The following is a 21,615-nucleotide window of genomic DNA, read 5'->3' as shown; positions in this document are numbered from 1 at the left end:
CTTGATATTGCAGGTTGAAGATGTAATACAGTGAAAACAAAGCAGCAAGTCCAGAGAGAAAGATTGGTTGCACACCCTTGCAAATTATTCGGCCTTCCAAGCTGATCATCCACCTTTTCATCCACTGTCCTTGAGTATCAGCGCTCCCTAAATTCCATCAACATGTGGACTTTGCTACGAGAGGTGAAAACACGCTGGATCTTGTTTACACAAACATTCCCAGCGCGTACCATGCGGAGCCCCGCCCCCACCTCGGCTAATCAGACCACATCACTGTTATGCTAATTCCAGCATACAGACCACTCGTCAGATGCTCAAAACCGGTTCTGAAGCAGGTGAAATCCTGGCCAGCAGGAGCCACCTCTGCTCTTCAGGACTGCTTTGAGTGCACTGACTGGAATATCTTCAGGGAGGCTGCAACCCACGGTGACTCCGTCAACTTGGAGGAGTACACGTCAGCAGTGACCATTTACTTCGGCAAGTGAATTGATGATGTGACCGTCTCCAAGACCATCACTACACGCTCCAACCAGAAGCCGTGGATGACTGCTAATGTGCGTGCTCTGCTGAGGACTAGGGACCTAGCCTTCAGAACAGGGGACAGGGTGGCCCTAAGAACAGCAAGGGCCAAACTGTCCCGAGCCATCAGAGCGGCAAAGCGTGCACATGCCCTGACAATCCACAGCCACTTCCAGGACAGCGAGACACCCAGGAAGCTGAGCCTGCTGGGACTAAACACCTCCCTCTGCAACTGGATCCTGGACTTCCTGACTGGGAGACCTCAGTCAGTCCGGATCGGGAACTGCATCTCCAGCACCACCACACTGAACACTGGAGCTCCTCAAGGCTGCATGCTCAGTCCACTGCTGTTCACTCTGCTGACTCACGACTGTGCAGCAATGCACAGATCGAATCATATTATCATATCATTATGACATGACCGTGGTGGGTCTCATCAACAAGAACGACGAGTCAGCATACAGGGAGGATGTGCAACAACTAACTGCCTGGTGTACAGCCAACAACCTTTCTCTGAATGTGGACAAAACTAAAGAGATGGTTGTGGACTTCAGGAGAGCACAGAGAGAACACTCTCCGCTGAACAATGGCGAAAGTTTGATTTTGACATTGGTGGGGACATAATTTATTTGACATTGGTGGGGACAACATTCCCCGAATTTTGTGCATAAAACTGTTTTTATAAGAATACTTTCTTCCTCACATACCGGTAACCTGCATAATCACGTTGCATATTGCTTCATACAACGGAATATAGCTGCAGCCGACCTCAACACATTAGCGAGAAAGACAAAGCCAATCAAACAGCGACGTGGGTTAGAGAGGCAGGCAAAGGCAAAGGCCAATCCTTTTAGAGAGGTGAGTTACAGAGACGGGGTTCATTGCAGGGGTAAATCTGTTAACTGTTTGTGTTCCACTAGTTGCGCTATTATTTACAGAACGCCGTAGTAAAATATTTTCATCTTATTTAATGTTTCCTGGATAAATGTTAAATGAAATAAGTAAAAAAGCACAAGACACAGATGGATATCAGTGGTTATGTATAAATATACATAGGCTTGGTCGAATTATTGCTAGGGACAATTGAGTGTTCCATGGATATTGGTAGGGACATGTCCCTACCGTCCCTACCCAAATCGACGCCCTTGCCGCTGAACATCGACAGATCATTGGTAGAGATCGTCAAGAGCACCAAATTTCTTGGTGTTCATCTAGCGGAGAACCTCACCTGGTCACTCAACACCAGCGCCATCACCAAGGAAGCCCAGCAGTGTCTCTACTTCCTCCGAAAGCTGAGAAAGGCACATCTCCCTCCCCCCATCCTGACCATGTTCTACAGAGGGACCATTGAGAGCATCCTGAGCAGCTGCATCACTGTCTGGTTTGGGAACTGTACGATCTCGGATCGCAAAACCCTGCAGCGGATAGTGAGGACAGCGGAGAAGATCCTTGGGGTCTCTCTTCCCTCTATCATGGACACTTACACCACATGCTGCATCTGCAAAGCCAACAGCATTGTCGATGACCCCACACACCCCTCACACACACTCTTCACCCTCCTGCCGTCTGGAAAAAGGTACCGAAGCATTCGGGCCCTCACGACCAGACTGTGTAACAGTTTCTTCCCACAAGCCATCAGACTTCTAAATAACTGAACTGTACTATACTGAGCACAACATACACACACATCATCTGTATGGACTGCATAGACCTTCACAAAACGCACACTGTTTTGCACACTTTTCTGCTGTTTTTGCACATACTGTCCAACATTTCAGCTGTTTTTGCACATATTGTACAATATCTCAGCCATTACGCACATACTATACAATATTTCAGTCATTTGCTGTTTTTTGCACAACTCTATATATTATCCAAAGGACCTACTGCTAAGAAACTGTGTTCATTCTAATGTTACTGCACGAAATATTGTTTGAACATTCAGTATTTACACTGGTCGGTCGGCGCTGTTTCTGTTACTGTTTATTGTCTTTTGTGTATTGCATTTTTGTACTTTTTGTATTGTCTTGTAACTTTGTCTGCACTGATAAAAAAATTGTCCTGCACTGTCTTTTGTCCTGCACTCTCTTGTTTGTCTTGTCCTGCACTGTTTGCACCAGGTTGCACAGTTGCACTTTATGTGGCTAAGACTACTTACATGTCCTTAGCCCTGTCTTTGTTTTATGTAGCACCTTGATCCTGGAGAAACGTTGTCTCATTTCATTGAGTACTGCAACAGCTATATATGGTTGAAATGACAATAAAAGCTTCTTGACTTGACTTGACTCACTTGGACCTTAAAGGAGTGTACAGATTATGTTTTAAACTATTGTCCTTGGAGAGCTAACATGAGAAAAGGCAATGAGAAAATTATGCAAGCCCTGACAAAATCATATAATATTCATATCTTCCAAGACAACAACCCTTGCAGTTTCAATATTTTAGCCAACAAGCCACTAATGTTATTATATGCGAACTAAACATCACAAATTCATTCAGGCATAACATAAAATATTTTCCTCAGTTTTACACAAGTACACTTTAATCAAACGTTTTTATACAGTGGCCAGAATGAGGCACATAAACATGGATTTTCTCCTGATGGTAAAAAGTTGTGCCAGCCAGCCTAGAGTGTGATCCTTGTTTACTGAACATGTAGTCATGTCATATTTCATATACATACCAAGCAGAATCAATCGAGGAGTCACAGGTAACTTACCAGTCTTCTCAAGGTCAGCAGGAGTGGCAGACATCTATTGGTAAAGATAAGAATTAGAAATTAACATTTATAATAATATTATAAATAATAATTTAAAATTTTATTTAATAATTTCTAATAATATTCCACAGTGTACCTATTAAAACAAGAATAGCTTATCCAAATGCATACTTCTTATTGTTTATTTACCTTTTTGTTAATATTGACACAAAATACATATTTTCAACATTTAATATCTGACTGCCAATACAGTGCACAGAATGGAAGTCAGAATGGAACACCTAGATGCACAGTGAAAACAAGAGATTCTTTTGGTTGTTCACTCTGTTTTGAGTTTTGTTTTTAAGACAGTTTTTTTGTTGACAGTGTTTTTAGAGTTTCAAAGTACCAATTGTCTTGCACGGTGTAGAAAAACAATTTCTGAAATATCCTAATTTGCAGTCAGAGTCCTACTGTATAAGTATGATAAAACAGAACATATTTGATTGAACCATTGCTACACATTTTTTTCAAAGTAAGAACTAATAATAATGTATATAAAGGAAAGCTTACACTTTCTTTAAGAATAAGCCCATCTTGATTCTCTCCAAAGTTAGCCATTAGAAGTTGAACAATCAGATGTGATGAATCAATCACTTCCTCCTTGGAAAAAACTGCCTTAACTTCTGAATTAGTTGGCCTGGTTTTAATCATTGCCTCTGGAAGATCAAGAGAAATGAACTTTTCCTGAAGTTTGAAAAGCATATGAGACAGGTTGATTTCATTTCATTCAGATTGACTGAATATCTTTCCGTGTCCGGGGATTGGGTTGCTGAGGCCCCCCGCCTTTGACTGCCACCCAATGCACAATGCACCGGCCCCTTACGGTTCCTCCTGCAGGTGGCGGGCCCATGGGAGATCGCTCCTTCAGGCTGAGCCTGGGGTAAGACCCAGGCCCACCAGGTGCTTGCATGCAAGCCCCAACCCCGGGCCTGGAACCCGATTGTGCCATACCGGGCAACGTCACGGACCTTGATTTCGAATTCTTCATAAGGGGCTATTTGAACCGCTTTTTGTCTGGCCCGTCACCCAGGACCTGTTTGCCTTTGGGAGACCCTACCAGGGGCAGAAAGTCCCAGACAACATAGCTCCTAGGATCATTCAGGCACGCAAACCCCTCCACCACAAAAAGGTGGCGGTTCAAGGAGGTACTCGGAAGGTGGAAGGAGTACTTCGAGGATCTCCTCAACCCCACCAACATGTCTTCCACTGAGGAAGCAGAGGCCGAGGGCTCAGTTGTGCACTCGTCGATTTTCCAAGCTGAGGTCACTGAGGTAGTTGAGAAGCTCCTCAATGGCAAGGCACCCGGGGGTGGATGAGATCCGCCCCGAGTACCTCAAGTCTCTGGATGTTGTGGGGCTGTCTTGGTTGACACGCCTCTGCAACATCGCATGGTGGCTGGGGACAGTGCCTCTGGACTGGCAGACTGGGGTGGTGGTCCCTCTGTTTAAGAAGGGGGACCGGAGGGTGTGTTCCATCTACAGGGGATCACACTCCTCAGCCTCCACGGAAAAGTCTATGCCAGGGTACTGGCGAGGAGAAATCGGCCGATAGTCGAACCTTGGATTCATGAGGAACAATGCGGATTTCCTCCCGTTCGTGGAACACTGGACCAGGGGCGGGGCTTGTAAATATGTGGCAGAGAGAGTGTTCCGTGTGCATGTGTGACATTAGCAGAAAGCGGTTTTAGCATTGACATGGAGGATAAAAAAACAAAGAAAGCGAAGAAAGGCTTACGATAAGGCAAGAAGTAGGACCCGTGTTAATATAGGATCAGCTTTACAGTGCTGGAGAGAACTGAAGGAGCGGGAAGTTGGCCTCATATTCACAGATTGGAGTTTTCCGAGTCAATAACTCCTGAGCTAAATGCTGTTACTACACAAATAACACCTCTTCTATATCGTAGTAATGTAGAGAGGCAGCTACAACATTTAGCTCAGGAGTTATTGACTCAGGAAATTCAGCTTTACTTAAGACACCGAGGTAGCTTTTTTCCTTCTCGATAGGTGAGTAACGTTGGTTTTGTTTTGTTTCATAGAACTAATATATGCCGTCCTTTGCATGATTATGCTTGTGTCGTTTTTGCTTGTTTGTTTCTCTGCAATCGTATTGTTCTTCCCTTCAGCTATGATAAAGACACATTTCTTTCCATTATTTGCCTGGGTTATGTATGTATGTATGTATGTGTGGGCGGAGCTATCAATAGAGGGATGGGACCCATTTGGGTTAGAGGTGTGTTTGTTTTGGTGATTTCAAATGTCGGCATTGGCTTTCAGAAATCGGAGACCCTGCCTTTAACATAAGAAATAAAGTCAGGTAAACTAGTACTTTTAGCACCACACAAATCAACATGACATTCTAATGAATTTGTTGTGCACATTGTGGTTTCTGACTTATATCTTTTATGGTGCCTGTACACGTGAGATTTCAAGCCCGCGTGTTTTTGAAACGCTCGATTACAGTTACGTATGCAACAACGGAATGCACAATTTGAGACATAACTGTGTATTCTCATGTATTTCACGTAAGTCGCAGGGGTAGCACATGTTTCCCCATTACAGGGGAATGACAGGGGAACATAATGCAAAGGACAGCAGGAACGATATCTAACAAATTTCTGATGTATTCTGATGCATACTGGTGCTCAAAAGATAAAATGACTGACGAAAGTGCAAGATGATTTGGCGTTAGATTTTTTTTAATGAGCACATTCACAGTAATCTGCCGATAATTATAGCCTATAACCATTCACTATAAACTAGCATAAAATAAACCTGTCTTTCCAACTACGGGAACACGTACAGAGCTTGACAGTGTAAAGTTAAACTGAGGTAAAATGTCACAAGCATATCTTTTATACTTGAACGTTAACGTTATCCGATCACAGTTTTGGCAAGTTTCAAGCCTCTATGCTTTTTAGAAAGCAATACCAATAAAACTGAGTACCATATGGTGTAATCAACCGAGTTTGCAGATTTTTAGTCAAATGAACAGAATAATAGCGGACTCTTACCTGTTAACAACACGATGGTAGATGTCAGGCAGTATGGGAGACACCGGGAGAGTTGTGCAGGTTCGCTTCAGATCTTTGAATTTCAAAAACGTTGTTTTCTGAGTGTAGCCTACACACAATTTTCAGAATCAGTCCACGGCACACAGTTATGAGGACGGCCTCTGTTTTGATTGATCCGTTACCCACATATTTTCATGACTTTATTTTTAGAAATACATTGCAACACATTATATTCAATGTATATATTTTGCGATAATACAAATCAGGTGAATTTGCACAAAATAGAAAATAATGTGATTCAGTAACCATTTGTCCTTCTAACATATTTTAAATGTACCAGTTGGATAAAAAGTCTTGCCTATAAGTAAAAAGATTGGCAGACTTTTACTAACTATTGCTTTCTCTGATTAAAACATTAAAAATTCCCATGTAATATTTATTTTTTAAAGATACGACAAACATAGATAAAGGTGCAACCTACACGTCGCACAAATAAAAAAATATGATATAATACCGTTCAAATAACAGTTGTTGCTCGACCAAAAACCTGAAGTGAACAAGTCTTCCCACAATGCACTGCAAAAACGGCAATCTACTGATATTTCATGAAAACAGCAATTTGCTGTTAAATTTCTATGTAAATTTACAGAATTTTTTTCAGTGTACTACAATATACTGTAAAACAAATGAAAGCTTCCATGAAATTTAATCAAATAAATTCACATTTCTTTATTAGATTTTCTGTCTTTAGCATATTATTTAACACATAACTTTACCAAAATATTACAAAAACATGTTCCTTTCTAATTCTTAACTTAAGCTTTCATTAAGGATAATGAACTGTAATCATGTGAGATGATTGATGTCTATAATTCTCAATTTATTAAGCAAGGGAATTTTCCCTTTTTTTGATTGGAATTATGAAAGGTTTTTTTCCACCCTCCTCTGGAGATTGACTGAATATGAAATTTTAAGCACTAAAATCTAATACTGATTACAGATATTGTTACACATCCTTTTATCATCATTACTTTTTTAACATAATATTACTGATTAGGGAAATTACTGTGATCAGTAAAATGATCAGAGTAGTTACTGTGGACAATAATGAGGAAATTTTTATCTATTACCTATTTTATACACTTTACTATGTTTGTCACTTATGAAAGAACTACAGACCAACGCGACATGAGAAAACAAGGTTAAATCAAACTTTCTTATTTTTCTAAAACCTGGAGCAGAGAGGGCATACCGCTGTTAAACAACAAACCATAAGTCTGTCCGAATTTAGTTTGTACTGGAATATGCAGAGGCGGATTAAGATTAGGAGAGGTAAAAGCCTTGATAGATTAACAGTTAGGAGAGAAGATGGGACATCTCTATGGGTCAGCCTGATAGTGTGGTCTCAGTAGCCTTTTGTTTAAATAACTGTGGTGGCGGTTTTGATCTACATGTGAAAAAAACACACTCAGACTCAGAGGTGGTGGTAAATGCAAATAAGTAAAGAAATAATTTTTTTTTGCTGCAGCAAAAGGCGTCTTCCATAAAGTTTACAGGGCCAAGTCTACACAGTAAAGAGGCAAATCCTAGTGTTTCAGCACAACGGGAACAACGGCCTTCTGTTCTCTCTCCCTAGTGTGACACAGAATTTACTATGAAAGCACATATAAACACTCATGGCAAATGGTTTACCAAAGGAGACAAGGACAAAGGTAGGGATGGTACAGTGTGTCAGAGCAGTTAACATAAATTAGAAATTGCCAATTAGAGGAGGTAAATTTGTCATTATCTTAGTTTTTAGATCATACACTACAGGCAGCTTTTCAGCGTTGCTCTCAAGACCGACCTCCAGAGCAGATGGCTGGGGCTTCCAGGTTAATATCAGTGAATATTATATTATGTCTAGTAGTACACTGTGTATATTGACTATGTATGAGCACATTGCATCTTTTCCACATTTCAACTGGTACTAAGCATTTTGCACATTTTTTTTAACCTTTTTTAAGTTTGTAAATTGTTCTAATTTCTGTTTCTTAAACTACTGTATGTAAATGGTTCTGCAATTTCTGTAGCTCGCTCCCAAGAATTTCACTCACCATGGCACATGTGCTGTGGTGATGTGACAATAAAGGTGACGACTTGAATTCAAAAAAATCATTTCAGAATCTCAGTTAAATTTTTTATTGAGTTTTTTATTTTTTATTTCGGAGAATATAATACAAAAATAGTCTTATTGATGCATCAAATATTTCCTTGTATCTCTCAATTGGTGATGTTGCATGAGTAAAGTAAAAATTTATATTTTAAAGGCAGCAGTGCAGCTATTTATTACTAATCATGCTATACCCTCATAGACCCTGAACAACTTTCATGACCAAACTGGGGGATAATTTCTGCCAAATGTGCAGATAACAATGGACAGCCTAAATATGAAAAAAGGGCTTATGTCACTCAAAGCAGAATTCCTGATTGAGATTCTTTTTGTTGTAACTTCAGGATCAACTCTAGTAAGTTCATCTGCATTGTCACTTCCTGTCAAACACACAGACATAAGGATTATTAGGAATTTTAAGAAGAAATTACCCATCAAAAATAGGTATAAAATACAGGACAATTTACTAAAATGTTATGTGCACCTGTGGGAGAGTGGTGATGTAGAAACCAGGAACTCCAGCTTTCTCAAGTGTATTCTGTTGATCCAGGACCTTCTGATCCATCTCTGCCACAATCTTCTCATCCATCATCCGTTGTTCATCTTTCACACGCTGCTCCAGACCCTGGAACATCAAGAGAGATAAACAGAGAAGTGTTAACTTGTGCATACATGTTTTGCTTGCAGGACAAATAGTAGGGTAAATATAAAAAAGTAACTTAAAAATCTAGCTTTGTATTAAAAATACTCTTTCGCCTTTAACTTGCCTCTATTTCTGCACACTGGCTTGCCTTTAGTACCGTGAGGTTGTGAGATTTGCAGGTCTGCAGAGCTACTTTCTGTTTCCGTATCAAATCATGCTTGAGAACTCGAGACAAAGAGACATAACATCCTTAAATCAACAGATGGAATTTTAATAAGGCAAAAAAAAAAAAAAATCAAATACAGGTCAGACCAACACACCTCTGTGTTCAGTATGTAATTTCTGCCTTTGGTTATACAGGTTTTTCTCAGTTAGGTGCTGGATGTCCAATAGACCCTGGACAATCTCATACACAGTGCCATCTATGAGAGCCTGGGCCAAATCACTTAGCGTTGTGTATGACAAGCGCTGCTGAAACCAGCTTTTAAAATAAAAAATAAAATGTTTTTAAATTACACACGTTCAAATAATACATTTTTCATGCTTTTCGTTCGCATTCCTATAAAATCAACAAGTTCATAATTTATTCGTTAAGATTACATTTGCAGAATGCTAATCATCTAACTAGCTAATTAGGTATCTACCTTGGCAAGCCTTTGACCAGTATTTGAAGCTCGGACAGAAGATAATAGTGTCTTTCCTGTTGTTTCGTGGCATCGGTTGACTCCTTATATAATCCTGAATACTTCTCCATTTATACTAACGGTGTTGAATCCTAAAACAGTAGTAAGAACTATGGGCTAAATCATAATGCCTATCGCATCATTATGCCACAAGCCTTTATAAATTCGACTTCACGCACGGCTGTGTTGATGGAAGGACGCATTTCCGCTACGAGTCCACTGTTGCATGACGCATGCGCATTAGTAACTAAACAGGCTGCTAGAATTGTACTATACATAGACGCCTTTCAAAACGCTGCACGTGTGTCAAAAACGTCACAGACAAACTACCATGTTAAAAACGACGCGTTCAACCCCTACAATAAGACCTTTTAGAATAACAGTATATAAGTAATGTTAAAGTGTATGCTATTGTATAAAGAGAATGGTGGTGTAATATTTGAGTAATACTTCCTGTGAATACAGTGGCTTGTCGGGACGCACTTATTTCCAGGGATTTCAGGACAGCGTAACAGATATTGCGTCATCTTCTTCTTCTTCTGATTTTTTATTGGCGGATGGCAAACCAACTTTAGGTGCATTTACCGCCACCTACTGGAATGGAGTGTGGAGCGCATAATGGTTTGAAAGAAAATAAATAAATAAATAAATAAATAAATAAATAAATAAATAAATAAATAAATAAAAATTAACAATACAACTGTATGTTAAATTCTATTGATCAGTTTTGTTTGTTTTAAGAAAATAACTAATTCCTGGAATATCCTAAACTGCTTTGATTCGTTTCCTAATAGAACCCGAAGGGAGAAATCATTTATACCAAACGATCGTAGTGCTTGAATTAATTTATTTCTTGCTCCTGCATATGCATCACACTCTATAAGTACATGCTCTACTGTTTCTGCTTGACCACACTTATCACAATTTCCATTTTCATGTTTACCCATTTTATATAGACCTTGATTTAATGCACAATGTCTGAGATGCATTCTTGACATTAAAACATCTTCTTTCCTGTTGCCAAACTTTCTTCTTTCTAGCCCTACGTTCTCTTGAACATCGTCATCAAACCTCTCATTGACACTTGTCAATTTCTGCATGCTTTAAGGCCAGTTTAGCCAGATGGTCTACCTCCTCATTTCCTTCCACACCCATATGTGATGGTATCCACAGGAATTTTACCATAATTTCATATTGTCTTATTCTAAATAGACTCTGCATCACTTCAATGATCATATCTTGTCTGGCTGTTGATGGTCCACTTAGCAAGCTATTCAAAACTGAAAGGGAATCTGTACAAATTACTGTTTTTGTTGGCTGTACTTCCTCTATCCACGGGAGTGCTAGAAATATTGCCGTTATCTCTGCAGTAAAAACCGATACATGGTCTGAAATGCGTTTGTATATTTTGACTTTGAATTGGGGAATATATACTGCTGATGCTGTTCTTCCAGATTCAGGATCTTTGGAGCCATCTGTGTATACTTGTAATATGCTGAAATATGACTGTTCGATGTATTGTTGCACTGCTATATTTGTTAACATATTTCTTTCTTTATGTTTGTCTTTGTATAGCTTAGTGTCGACTACTGGCAAAGGGAAAAGCCAAGGAGGAATTGCTGAAGTTGCTACAGAAGGAGCAATATTGATGGCACTAATTCCCATATTCTGTGCTTCCTCATTTGCAGTCCATCCAAAGCTTGATAGTCTTTTATACTCATATTCCCAGCAATTCTTTAAAACATTTTTAACTGGATGACTATCCAAGTGTCCCTTTACAGTGATCCAATATCTCATCTTTAATTTGAGCCTTCGGATTTCCAGAGGCATTTCACCCATCTCTACTTGTACTGCTGTTATTGGAGTTGTGCTTATTGCTCCACAACATATTTGCATAGCTTGTGATTGGATTGCCTCAATCTTTAACAGGTGTGTTTTAGATGCAGAACTATACACCATACTGCCATAGTCAATAGCTGCTCTTATCAGTGCACAATAAATCATTTTAAGAGACTGACGACATGCCCCCCATTCAACTCCTGATAAACACCTCATTACATTTATCGCCTTTTTACCTTTGTCTATCATTTTCTGAATATGAGCTCTAAAATTCAATTTTGAGTCCATCCACATTCCCAGAAATCTAATTACTGACACCTGCTCCAATTGTTGGTCATACATTTTAATATTCATTATTGGATTAATATTCCTTTTTGTAAAACAGATCACCTGAGTTTTTGCTACAGAGAAACGGAAACCCCATTCATTAACCCAATTTTCCACAGTGCGCCGTCATCTGCATACATAGATCTTGTCTATCTGATTAAAAATATCATTAATCATTAGATTAAACAGAATGGGACTGCTAACACTTCCTTGAGGTGTTCCATTCTCTATTTGATATATTTGAGACAATTCTGACCCCACCCTAACTTGTATAGTTCTTTCAAACAAGAAGTTCTTGATCCAATTATACATTCTACCTTGTATTTTCATTTTTTCTAATTTTATTAATAGTCCCTCCTTCCACATCATGTCGTAAGCTTTTTCAACATCAAAGAATACTCCTATTTTTCACTTCTTTGTTTACTTGTGCCTTTCTTATTTCAGCTTCCAAACACAGCACAGAGTACATAGTGTTTCGCCCTTTCCGAAAACCACTTTGATATGGTGATAAAATGTTATTCTTCTCGATGATATACACCAATCTGCTCATTAGTTTGCAAAGGTTTGAAGTTAATGCAATGGGCCTGTAATTATTTGGTTGTGTATGCTCTTTGCCTGGCTTTGCTATTGGTACTATATCACCATGCTTCCAGTCAGCTGGTAACTTCCCTGACTCCCACACCTTATTAAAAAGACTTAAGATTATACTTAATGATGACTCTGATAGATGTTTTACCATTTCATAACAGATAACATCTCTTCCTGATGAAGTTTGTTTAACTCCTGCAAGTGCTTTCTTCAGCTCATATAGAGTAAACTCTGAGTCTAAAGTACATCCAGATGGTCCTTTTTCTTTCAATAGTTGAGGGTACTTATTCAGGATATGTTCCCTATACCTCCTCATTTCATCTGACAGATTTGAACTATTGTGCACTTTAGTAAATGTTTCTGCTAGAACCTCTGCTTTTTCGCTGTCTGATATGACTAGTTTATCTTTATATACTAAAACAGGAATGCCGCTATTTCTTTGTTTTCCTCCCATTTTCCTTATCATACTCCAAACTTCATTTATTTCAATATCTTCCCCAATATTGCTGCAAAATTCCCTCCAATAATTTCTCTTAGCTGTCCGTATTACTCTTCTCACTATGGCCTGTGTTTTTTTATACTGAATAAATTCATTATAATTGAATGATTTTCTAACTTTCTTAAACGCTTTATTCCTTTTCCTAATTGCCTCACTACACTCCTCATTCCACTATGGGACGGCTTTCTTCCTGATATCAGCCTTCTTCTTACCTATTACCTCTATAGAGGTACTTTGAAGAACTTCACATATCTTAAAATTGAAGTCCTCTACATCGTCCATAGACTTACTAATTTCTGACATTCTGTTACTGCACACGTCTTTAAATTTGTCCCAGTTGGCTGATTTAAATTTCCACCTCGGCATTCTTTCCGTCACAATTTGTGCTACATCTAAACCGATCGTACTGTTGATAGGGAAATGATCACTCCCAGCTGTACTTTGATTCAATACTTTCCAATCACATTTTCTTGCTAAACATTCAGAGACTAGAGTTAAGAATATTTCCTTGTGACAAATCAACTCTTGTATAGCTACCATCATTGATGCACACTAATCCTCCCCAATCGAGCATGTCTTCCACAATCAGTCCATTACTATCTGTGTTTATACTCCCCCATAATGTGTTGTGGGCATTAAAATCACCACACCACACCACTTTATTTCTTCCTTTTCCTCCAATATTTTCTAGCTTATCCTTGCTTAACCTGTCACCTGGATTGTAAAAGTTAATTACTCTAATACTATATACACCTTCCCATATTTCCACCACTACAACCTCTTGCTCCCCATTTACCTCAACTTTTCTATACCCAATATCTTGTTTAATAAATGTTGCTACCCCACCACCATTTCCTTCGTTTCTATCTTTTCTAATTGAAATGTAACCATGAATTAAAAAAATTTAATTGAGGTTTCAGCCACGTTTCTTGAACACATATAATGTCCGGACTATTTTTTTGATTTGTGATACATTTTTTGAATTCTTGACCATTGGCAATTAAACTTCTTGCATTCCATTGCATTATTGTTAACACCATTATGTACCACCACATGTTTGACTGTTTTCTGTCGGACTGATTACTGTTTGTGACTTAAGCTTTTCATTTATCATATCTACTGTAACTTCTTCTAACTCCAAGTACTTTTCTGCCGCTCTAATAATGATTTTAATTCTCTCTGTCCTGCTTTCAGTTTGGGCGGAACAATTCACCACTTCTGCTATGAATGCTACGAATGAGACTTTATCAACAATCACTTCACTCTCTTTACTTTGCTCTTTCACCACTGTCTTTTGTTGTGGTACTGTTGTCCTTGTTTCAATTACTTTGGGTGCTTGTTTTACTTTCTTTATAGCCTCAGCATATGATATTCCTTCTGCCACTCTGATATTTTCACTGCATTCTTCCTTACTGAACAACCTCCATATCCTGCACTGTGTTCTCCTCCACAAGTACAGCATTTTGGTTTAATACCTTGCCCACATTTACCATATTCATGCTCACCTCCACACCGTGTGCATCTCTGTTTTCCTTTACAAACTGCCACTACGTGGCCAAATTTTTGGCATTTGTAACATCTTAGCGGCGGGGGAACATATGGCCTGACATTGTAGCTCATAAAGCCTAAATATACTCTCTCAGGCAGTTTGTTCTCATCATAGTTTAACATTACTGAGAGGCTGTCAGTCTTCTCATTATTTCTAAGGCACTTGAGCCGCCTGACATCCTTTACTGTTGCCCCAGATATATTTCTTAAGATTTTCTCAGCTGAAACATCAGTTGGGATCCCTGTTATTACACCTCTAACCCAAGTCTTCTCTTCTGGGATTGAGCATACTACAAAATCAGTTTGCCATCCCTCATGTCTTTATACTTTCAACTGTTCCTAATTTTTCTTTAAGTGCTTTTGTTAATTTCAGTGGGTTTATGACATTTACGGACTCGGTAGCAAACTTCAGCAAAACTTTATACTCCTCTTTCCTCCTTCTTGTCTGGTGATTTCCCTTTTCACTTTCCGTTTCTGAAATTTATCCCCAATTTTTCTTTCTTTTTCGAGTTTCTATCAATTTCCATTCATTACCTCCACTATCCTTATCAGCCAATTCTCCCTCCATTTCCGGATCGCTTCCGGATACTACGCTACTTCCTACCATCAGCGCTCCAGTCACAATCCAGCTGTCGCCCTCCGCCTGTTCCGGGTCCTCCAACAGCGTTCCCCCTCCGCTCTTTCTCGATCCAGGAACGTGAATATACAGTCCGTATGGTACTTTTATACTCTCTGCAACCTTTCGCTGAGCACTATTGCGTCATCGGGGAGCGTGGCCTATTTGATAATCTGCAGAGGTCAACGATCATGCGCAGATTGGGAGAAAAGCAGTTTGCCTAAATTGCTTCATATAACGTTACTTGTCCAAGATGGTGGCTGTTTTTTTTTTATTCATACTGTTACAACTTAAGATAACCTTTCCGCAGTGTTTCGTGACATTCATACTTAAAATAAAATACCTGTCCTGATCTCAGGTGTTTCATGTCAAATTACATTAACACAGTTATAACTTCAGATACCTGTCCTGATTGTTCCATGTTCACAATATACTATTCAGTTATGGTATGTCCATTTCACTTCAATATGCTTACTGACTTCACATCAATTCTATCATGAATTCTATCACACAAGACTTCATCATCTTTGTACTTTTCTACAGCCCACTGCTTGTAAAGAAAATCCTTGCAATTATTCATAGTTTCATACTAAATTTAATTTACACAAAAAGAACATAAGATGAACATTTATGTTTGAAAGACTGGTTGCTTCAGATGTAGTGATGGTCTGATCTCCCAAACCATCACTTTTCTGAAGAGTGGAATGTCACACTACAAAGAAAAAGACAGATGAATCAGGAGCATAATACGATATTTGAGGATTAAATGTGTGAACAGGAGCACCGTTGTACCTGTCTGAATGTGAGTGGCTTTCCTTGAGAAAGGAATTCTGCATATTTACAGACAAAAACACCACAGTCATTGCCATTCCACTGTTTAGGAATTGCCTAGACATAATAGCAGAATATTTAGTCTTACAAAGACACTTAATTCAGAGAAGACCCAAATAATTCATTATATGGTGTCATACAAAAGTTCTCATTCGGCCGATGGTCCATTTGGAAACCTCCAAGATGCATCCTTTCTTGACCCTGTGCTCCTCTGTGAGGTACTAACAGCAAAATAAGAAGACACTCACAACAACATGATTGGCATATTTGTGTCAATACCCAGCCCTAATGTGCAGTGCAGAATCAATTTATTCATTTTGATACAAATTTTGATAAAATATTGAGGACAAAACTTTATTCCCCCATTTTCTTTACAAAAGTGTAGTGATGCATTATTCACAATAAACCAAGGCATGTCAAGTAAATTTATTTTTCTAACCTTGTCATTAAGCCAGCAACGCTGCTTCAGTGTGGCCAAGTCACCTGTGTAATACACAGTTTGAAGGCTTTGCTGATCACCTTTGCTGATGGTTTGAGTCTTGTAGTGCCAGAATATCCTTCACCTCTGATGCCATGTCCTACACATAAACAGAACAGAAACACTTAATAAACATCTAAAATAAACTTGATCTTGATCTGTGGACAAACTTTATTTACAAAACACATTGTTAACATTTCACCATCATACATACATACATACATACATACATACATACATATGTGTGTATGTATGTATGTACAGTATGTATGTTTGTATGTATGTATGTATACACACACACACACACACACACTCTCTCTCTCTCTCTCTCTCACACACACACACACACACACACACACACACACACACACACACACACACACACACACACACACACACACTGTATATATATAAAATATATAAATAATTTAATTTCATCTCTGACAGCCTGGGTAAGTGCTCACTATGGGACAAATAAGGACATCTATCACCTTGTGTCATAGAAGTTGCTTGTGTCAATTGTTCATTGTTCTTTGGAGAGATTCACACCACATGCCTTTTTTATGTCAAGGCAAATGCACAAAACAGCTTTCTAAGTTACAAGTGAGATTTTTTAGTAACCGCAACAGAATAGGATAAAGATGTTCATATTACCTGAACAGAGATCTGTAGCTTAGTTGATTCATCAGCACTTGATGTCAAACTGGGGCACTAAGCAAAAACAGTTGAGAACCACTGGGTCTCATTCACTAAGCAAGGCACAAAAAAAATTTGTGTATAAACATATTCATGAACAAATCATATTTCATCAATAACTTTGGTTCTTAAATGTATTATAAATTTAAATGTAGGAACTAATAAAAATAAATTGAATACTCTTGATGGCCCTATAAACATGTTAAGATGAAAATTACACAATTATTAGTGAATGAGACCCACTGATCCCACTGTTTTAAAGCTATATTAAGTTGTGCAGCTATTTGTATTCAAAAGATTAGTAAATATTAAGTAAAATTAAAAAAGGAGAAATTGTATATGAATCACTTTTAAAAATGTATTCCTGTCTACATATTATGTAAACTGTATATAAAGCCATGCTAATGTAATACTTACCTTTCTACATATCGGACATAAAGTTTTGCTGGGCAATCCACTTTCTTGCTGTTTTGAATATGGAACCTTTTTCTTCTTGTGTATTGTATGTTCAGTATGCTGCAGAACAAAAGAAAATAAAACTTAAATGAAATATTTTTTGGGACAGGCACAAACATTTATTTGTGGGTGAACAAACAATTTCATATAGCATACAATGCCCTCCATAAGTATTGGAGCAGTACAGACAAAATTGCTCTCTTACCTGTAGTGTCAAGACATTTATAAATATGATTAAAATATTAATATGAGGAAGAAGTACAGAATGTCACATTTTATTATTGACTGTTTCAACACAAAATGCTTTACCAACTAAGAGGTACAGCACTTTTGAAGTGTCAACCGCCTGCCTAATGTGAGCATAAGTATTGGTACAGATTAACAACGTAAATGTAAAAGCTAATATTTAATTGTGAATCCCTTGCAATCAATTACAAGAGTAAGTCTGTGACCCATAGACATCACCAGACTCTTAGATTCACACTCTGAAATGCTTTGCCAGGCCTTTATTACAGCCATTTTCAACTGTAAGGAGATTGACTTGCAATGTTCTTCCTCTAGATGCATAAAATTTTATTTATTACCCACTAGGGTGGCAAAAATTACATAGTGTACATTTAAACATTTTTGGCAGTAAAGGGTTACAGTAGTTCACCCAAAAATGAAAATTTTGTCATTTACTCACCCTCCGCATGAAATTCATAATTTGGTGAACAAAATGTGTAGCAATACATACCAAATCAACCAAATCATCTGTTTTGGTTGTCTTCTTGTAGTTCTTTCCATGCTGACAAGCACATATCACCCTTCTTTTCACAGAGAGTGGGACATGTTCTGAATAGTCTTCTATTTTCAATAGACATCGTGGTGTCACTTTCTGTTTTTGTGACTGTCATCAGACCTGTTATGAGGAAAAATACAATTAAAATTTAAAATGAAGGAAAAACAGAACATTATGGGACAGGCACAGCATAAATAAATAAATAAATAAATAAATAAATAAATAAATAAATAAATAAATAAATTTATTGCTCACTGTTAGTTATTGCTTTAACTGTTATTAAATGAGACCTTATGGTAAACTGTTACCCTCTGCTACCTATTATCTTCTTACACTGCATATTAATGTAATTTGACACGAAACATCTGAGATCAGGACAGGTATCTGAAGTCATAACATTGTTAACGAAATTTGACACGAAACACCTGAGATCAGGACAGGTATCTGATTATAACAATGTTAATGTAATTTGAGGCAGATCGACAGGCGGATCGGTGTATCCTCTGCAGTAATGCTGCAACGTGAAGCTCTCTATTTACCAGTCCATCTACGTTCCTACCCTCACCTATGGTCATGAGCTTTGGGTCATGACCGAAAGCACAAGATCCCGGGCCGAAATGAGTTTCCTCCGTAGGGTGGCTGGGCGCTCCCTTAGAGATAGGGTGAGGAGCTCGTTCACTCGGGAGGAGCTCAGAGTAGAGCCGCTGCTCTTCCACATCGAGAGGAGTCAGCTGAGGTGGCTAGGGCATCTGTTCCGAATGCCTCCTGGACACCTCCCTGGGGAGGTGTTCAGGGCATGTCCAACCGGGAGGAGGCCCCAGGGAAGACCTAGGACATTGGAGGGACTATGTCTCTTGGATGGCCTGGGAACGCCTCGGTATTCCCCCGGAAGAGCTGGAGGAAGTGTCTGGGGAGAGAGAAGTCTGGGTGTCCATGCTTAGACTGCTGCCCCCGCGACCTGGCCCCGGATAAGTGGTAGAAAATTGATGGATGGATGGTTGGATGGATGGATGGATGGATGGATGTAATTTGACACAAAATACCTGAGATCAGGACAGGTATCTGAAGTTATAAGTGTGTTAATGTAATTTGACACGAAACACCTGTAGCGTCTGGTACAGGTCATTTTAGATTTCAACATCTACTCTTCAATCAACCTATGAGCAACCCAGTTTTACACACACAACTGGCTCCAGAATGACTGGAGCCTACACAAAGACCAGATAACCCCATGCGGCTTCTCTGATTGAACTCATAGGGGCCCTCAACCAGAACACACACACACACAAACACACACACACACACACACACACACACACACACACACACACACACACACACACACACACACACACAACACAATGAGACATTCCTTTTACTAATAAAACCCGATGATAAGGTACTCTAAGGTTCTCATTCTTATAACCCTTTTTGTAATGTGTTCTTCTTTTAAGGCTTGCCTGACATAAGATTATTTGCTCTTTAATTTCCCGACAAGGGTGTATTTTATTCATGTGTCAGAAAACAACATTGTATTTAACATCAGTTATGCTCTAATTACTGATCATGGCATGTTAATGTATACCTGTTCTAATGCTGTATGCCCCTTTAAGGTCTGATGTCAGAATGTATACGAAGCTATCATTTTCTTTTTACTTCCCTAATGAAAGTGCATTTTGTTTTGTGTTTCATTTTTGTTTGTTTGCCTTTATAAGAACACAATATCGTATTAACATCAGTTACCCTTCGATTACTGATCTATGTATGTAATGTACCGCTGCCTTTATACCGTCATTACCCGTCATGTATAGTATCCAAATGACCACAAAATTATTGGTTACTCGTTTTTCAAACAATGGTGTATTTTATTTGAGCACGAAAGGCGCCATACCGTCTTAATACACCTTGGATAAAACTTTAAAGTCATCTAAAAGTTTGATAGTTAAACCACGCACACAGACACCTGAAAACAAAGGGAGTTTTTCCCTCCGAATTCTTGGCATAGTATTGGACATCTCCCCAAAGATGGGTGGAGTTCGCGACCATTAAATTGTCACAAACACCACCAATCAGTGGTCAGACTTTCGGAACAGCTTCAAGACGACTCCATCTTCCTTCAAAGAAGTTCCAGCAAGCTTCACTTCCAAGAACGACAACTGCTCTGATCTTCAGGAGAACTTGGAAGAACGTCTGACCCCACCCTAACTGACTCTTCAGAAATTTTTCTGTTGCATCCGGACTCTTGTGCAGTAAGCCAATGCAAGTAACCGTTTCCTTTACCAACCAATTTAGATGCGTATTTTTAAGTAGGAATCTTTCACTGAATCATAAGGTGAATTTAAGTTTCCAGTGACGATTTCCCAGTTAGGGTGTGATTAATTTTTGAGTTTAAGCTTGCCATTCCTTTCCTTCCTTTCTCTAATTTCTTCTTTCCAGTCTCTTCCTCCCTTTCCTCAATTTTAATTTCTTTTGTTTTATTTTATTTTCATCTTCGTTTTCCCTATTTCTTTTGTTTGTTTGTGTAGTTAGTTTTATGTTGTGTTTGTCTCATTCATTAAATGTCATATTTTTGTGCCACAAGTGATTGTCTCTGAGTATCGCTCACAAAAAATAAGGTACCTGCAACATCTGGTCTGAACGACATGCTCTATTGAGTTAATTTAATTTAAATTACGGTATAAAGAAAAAGGGGGAGTGAACCTTTCTTGGCCGGGAAGATACCTCCTTCATAGAATTAATAAAGGTTACATGGACTGTTCGCCGGACGAACAGACCAAATAAGTGTAACGTTAATTCCATTACCGTTAATTTCAACTTAGTTTAAAATATTTAGAGTCACTATAACGTGTTATAATTACTTATAAATATTTACCTTGCTTCGCGAGCCAAAATCGCTCACACCTGAGATCAGGACAGGTAGCCGAAGTCATAATAATGTTAATGTAAGTTGACACGAAACACCTGAGATCAGGACAGGTATCTGAAGTCATAAGTGTGTTAATGTAATTTGACACGAAACACCTGAGATACATATTTTGAAATGTGCTGGGAGCCAGTCTGATAGAAACAAAGTATATTAATAAAGTATTAAAGTATAAAGAGGTTTATTACTTTGGTCTCCATGATTTTTTTATTCATATTCATTCAGTATAACTTAACTGTGGAAAGATGCATAAGCTATACAAAAA

The 21,615-nt window shown here is 38.6% G+C and overlaps 1 protein-coding gene across 9 annotated transcripts; it reads right to left on the bottom strand.

Annotated features, from left to right (window-relative positions):
- Positions 1-8,455: 8,455 nt before the first annotated feature.
- dgcr6 (DiGeorge syndrome critical region gene 6) lies at positions 8,456-10,358 on the bottom strand. Of its 9 annotated transcripts, none has more exons than XM_047800377.1 (6): positions 10,223-10,318; positions 9,730-9,860; positions 9,406-9,566; positions 9,210-9,334; positions 8,927-9,067; positions 8,456-8,822 (listed from the first exon to the last, which is right to left on the bottom strand). In XM_047800377.1, exons 2-6 carry the CDS (start codon positions 9,837-9,839, stop codon positions 8,742-8,744), a joined length of 618 nt encoding a protein of 205 aa, XP_047656333.1. In that variant the 5' UTR covers positions 9,840-9,860; positions 10,223-10,318; the 3' UTR covers positions 8,456-8,741. The 9 variants fall into 9 exon arrangements, with proteins under 9 accessions (XP_047656333.1, XP_047656332.1, XP_047656334.1 ...); XM_047800376.1 differs by having other exon boundaries at positions 9,948-10,303; XM_047800378.1 differs by having other exon boundaries at positions 10,219-10,237.
- Positions 10,359-21,615: the final 11,257 nt, after the last annotated feature.

Source organism: Tachysurus fulvidraco, chromosome 14 (assembly GCF_022655615.1).
Source record: "Tachysurus fulvidraco isolate hzauxx_2018 chromosome 14, HZAU_PFXX_2.0, whole genome shotgun sequence".
In the NCBI taxonomy this organism is placed as follows: Eukaryota; Metazoa; Chordata; class Actinopteri; order Siluriformes; family Bagridae; genus Tachysurus; species Tachysurus fulvidraco.
This window is presented reverse-complemented; position numbering and strand designations above follow the sequence as displayed.

What these genes read in the sequence shown, in the direction of transcription:
- dgcr6 (XM_047800374.1), bottom strand. Translation starts at nt 10,349, where the DNA reads ATGCACCTAAAGTTGGTTTGCCATCCGCCAATAAAAAATCAGAAGAAG. An exon ending in AGCCACTGTATTCACAGGAA is followed by an intron (nt 9,567 to 10,218) that starts GTATTACTCAAA and finishes TTATTTTAAAAG; the next exon opens with CTGGTTTCAGCAGCGCTTGT. An exon ending in ATTACATACTGAACACAGAG is followed by an intron (nt 9,335 to 9,405) that starts GTGTGTTGGTCT and finishes TGTTGATTTAAG; the next exon opens with GATGTTATGTCTCTTTGTCT.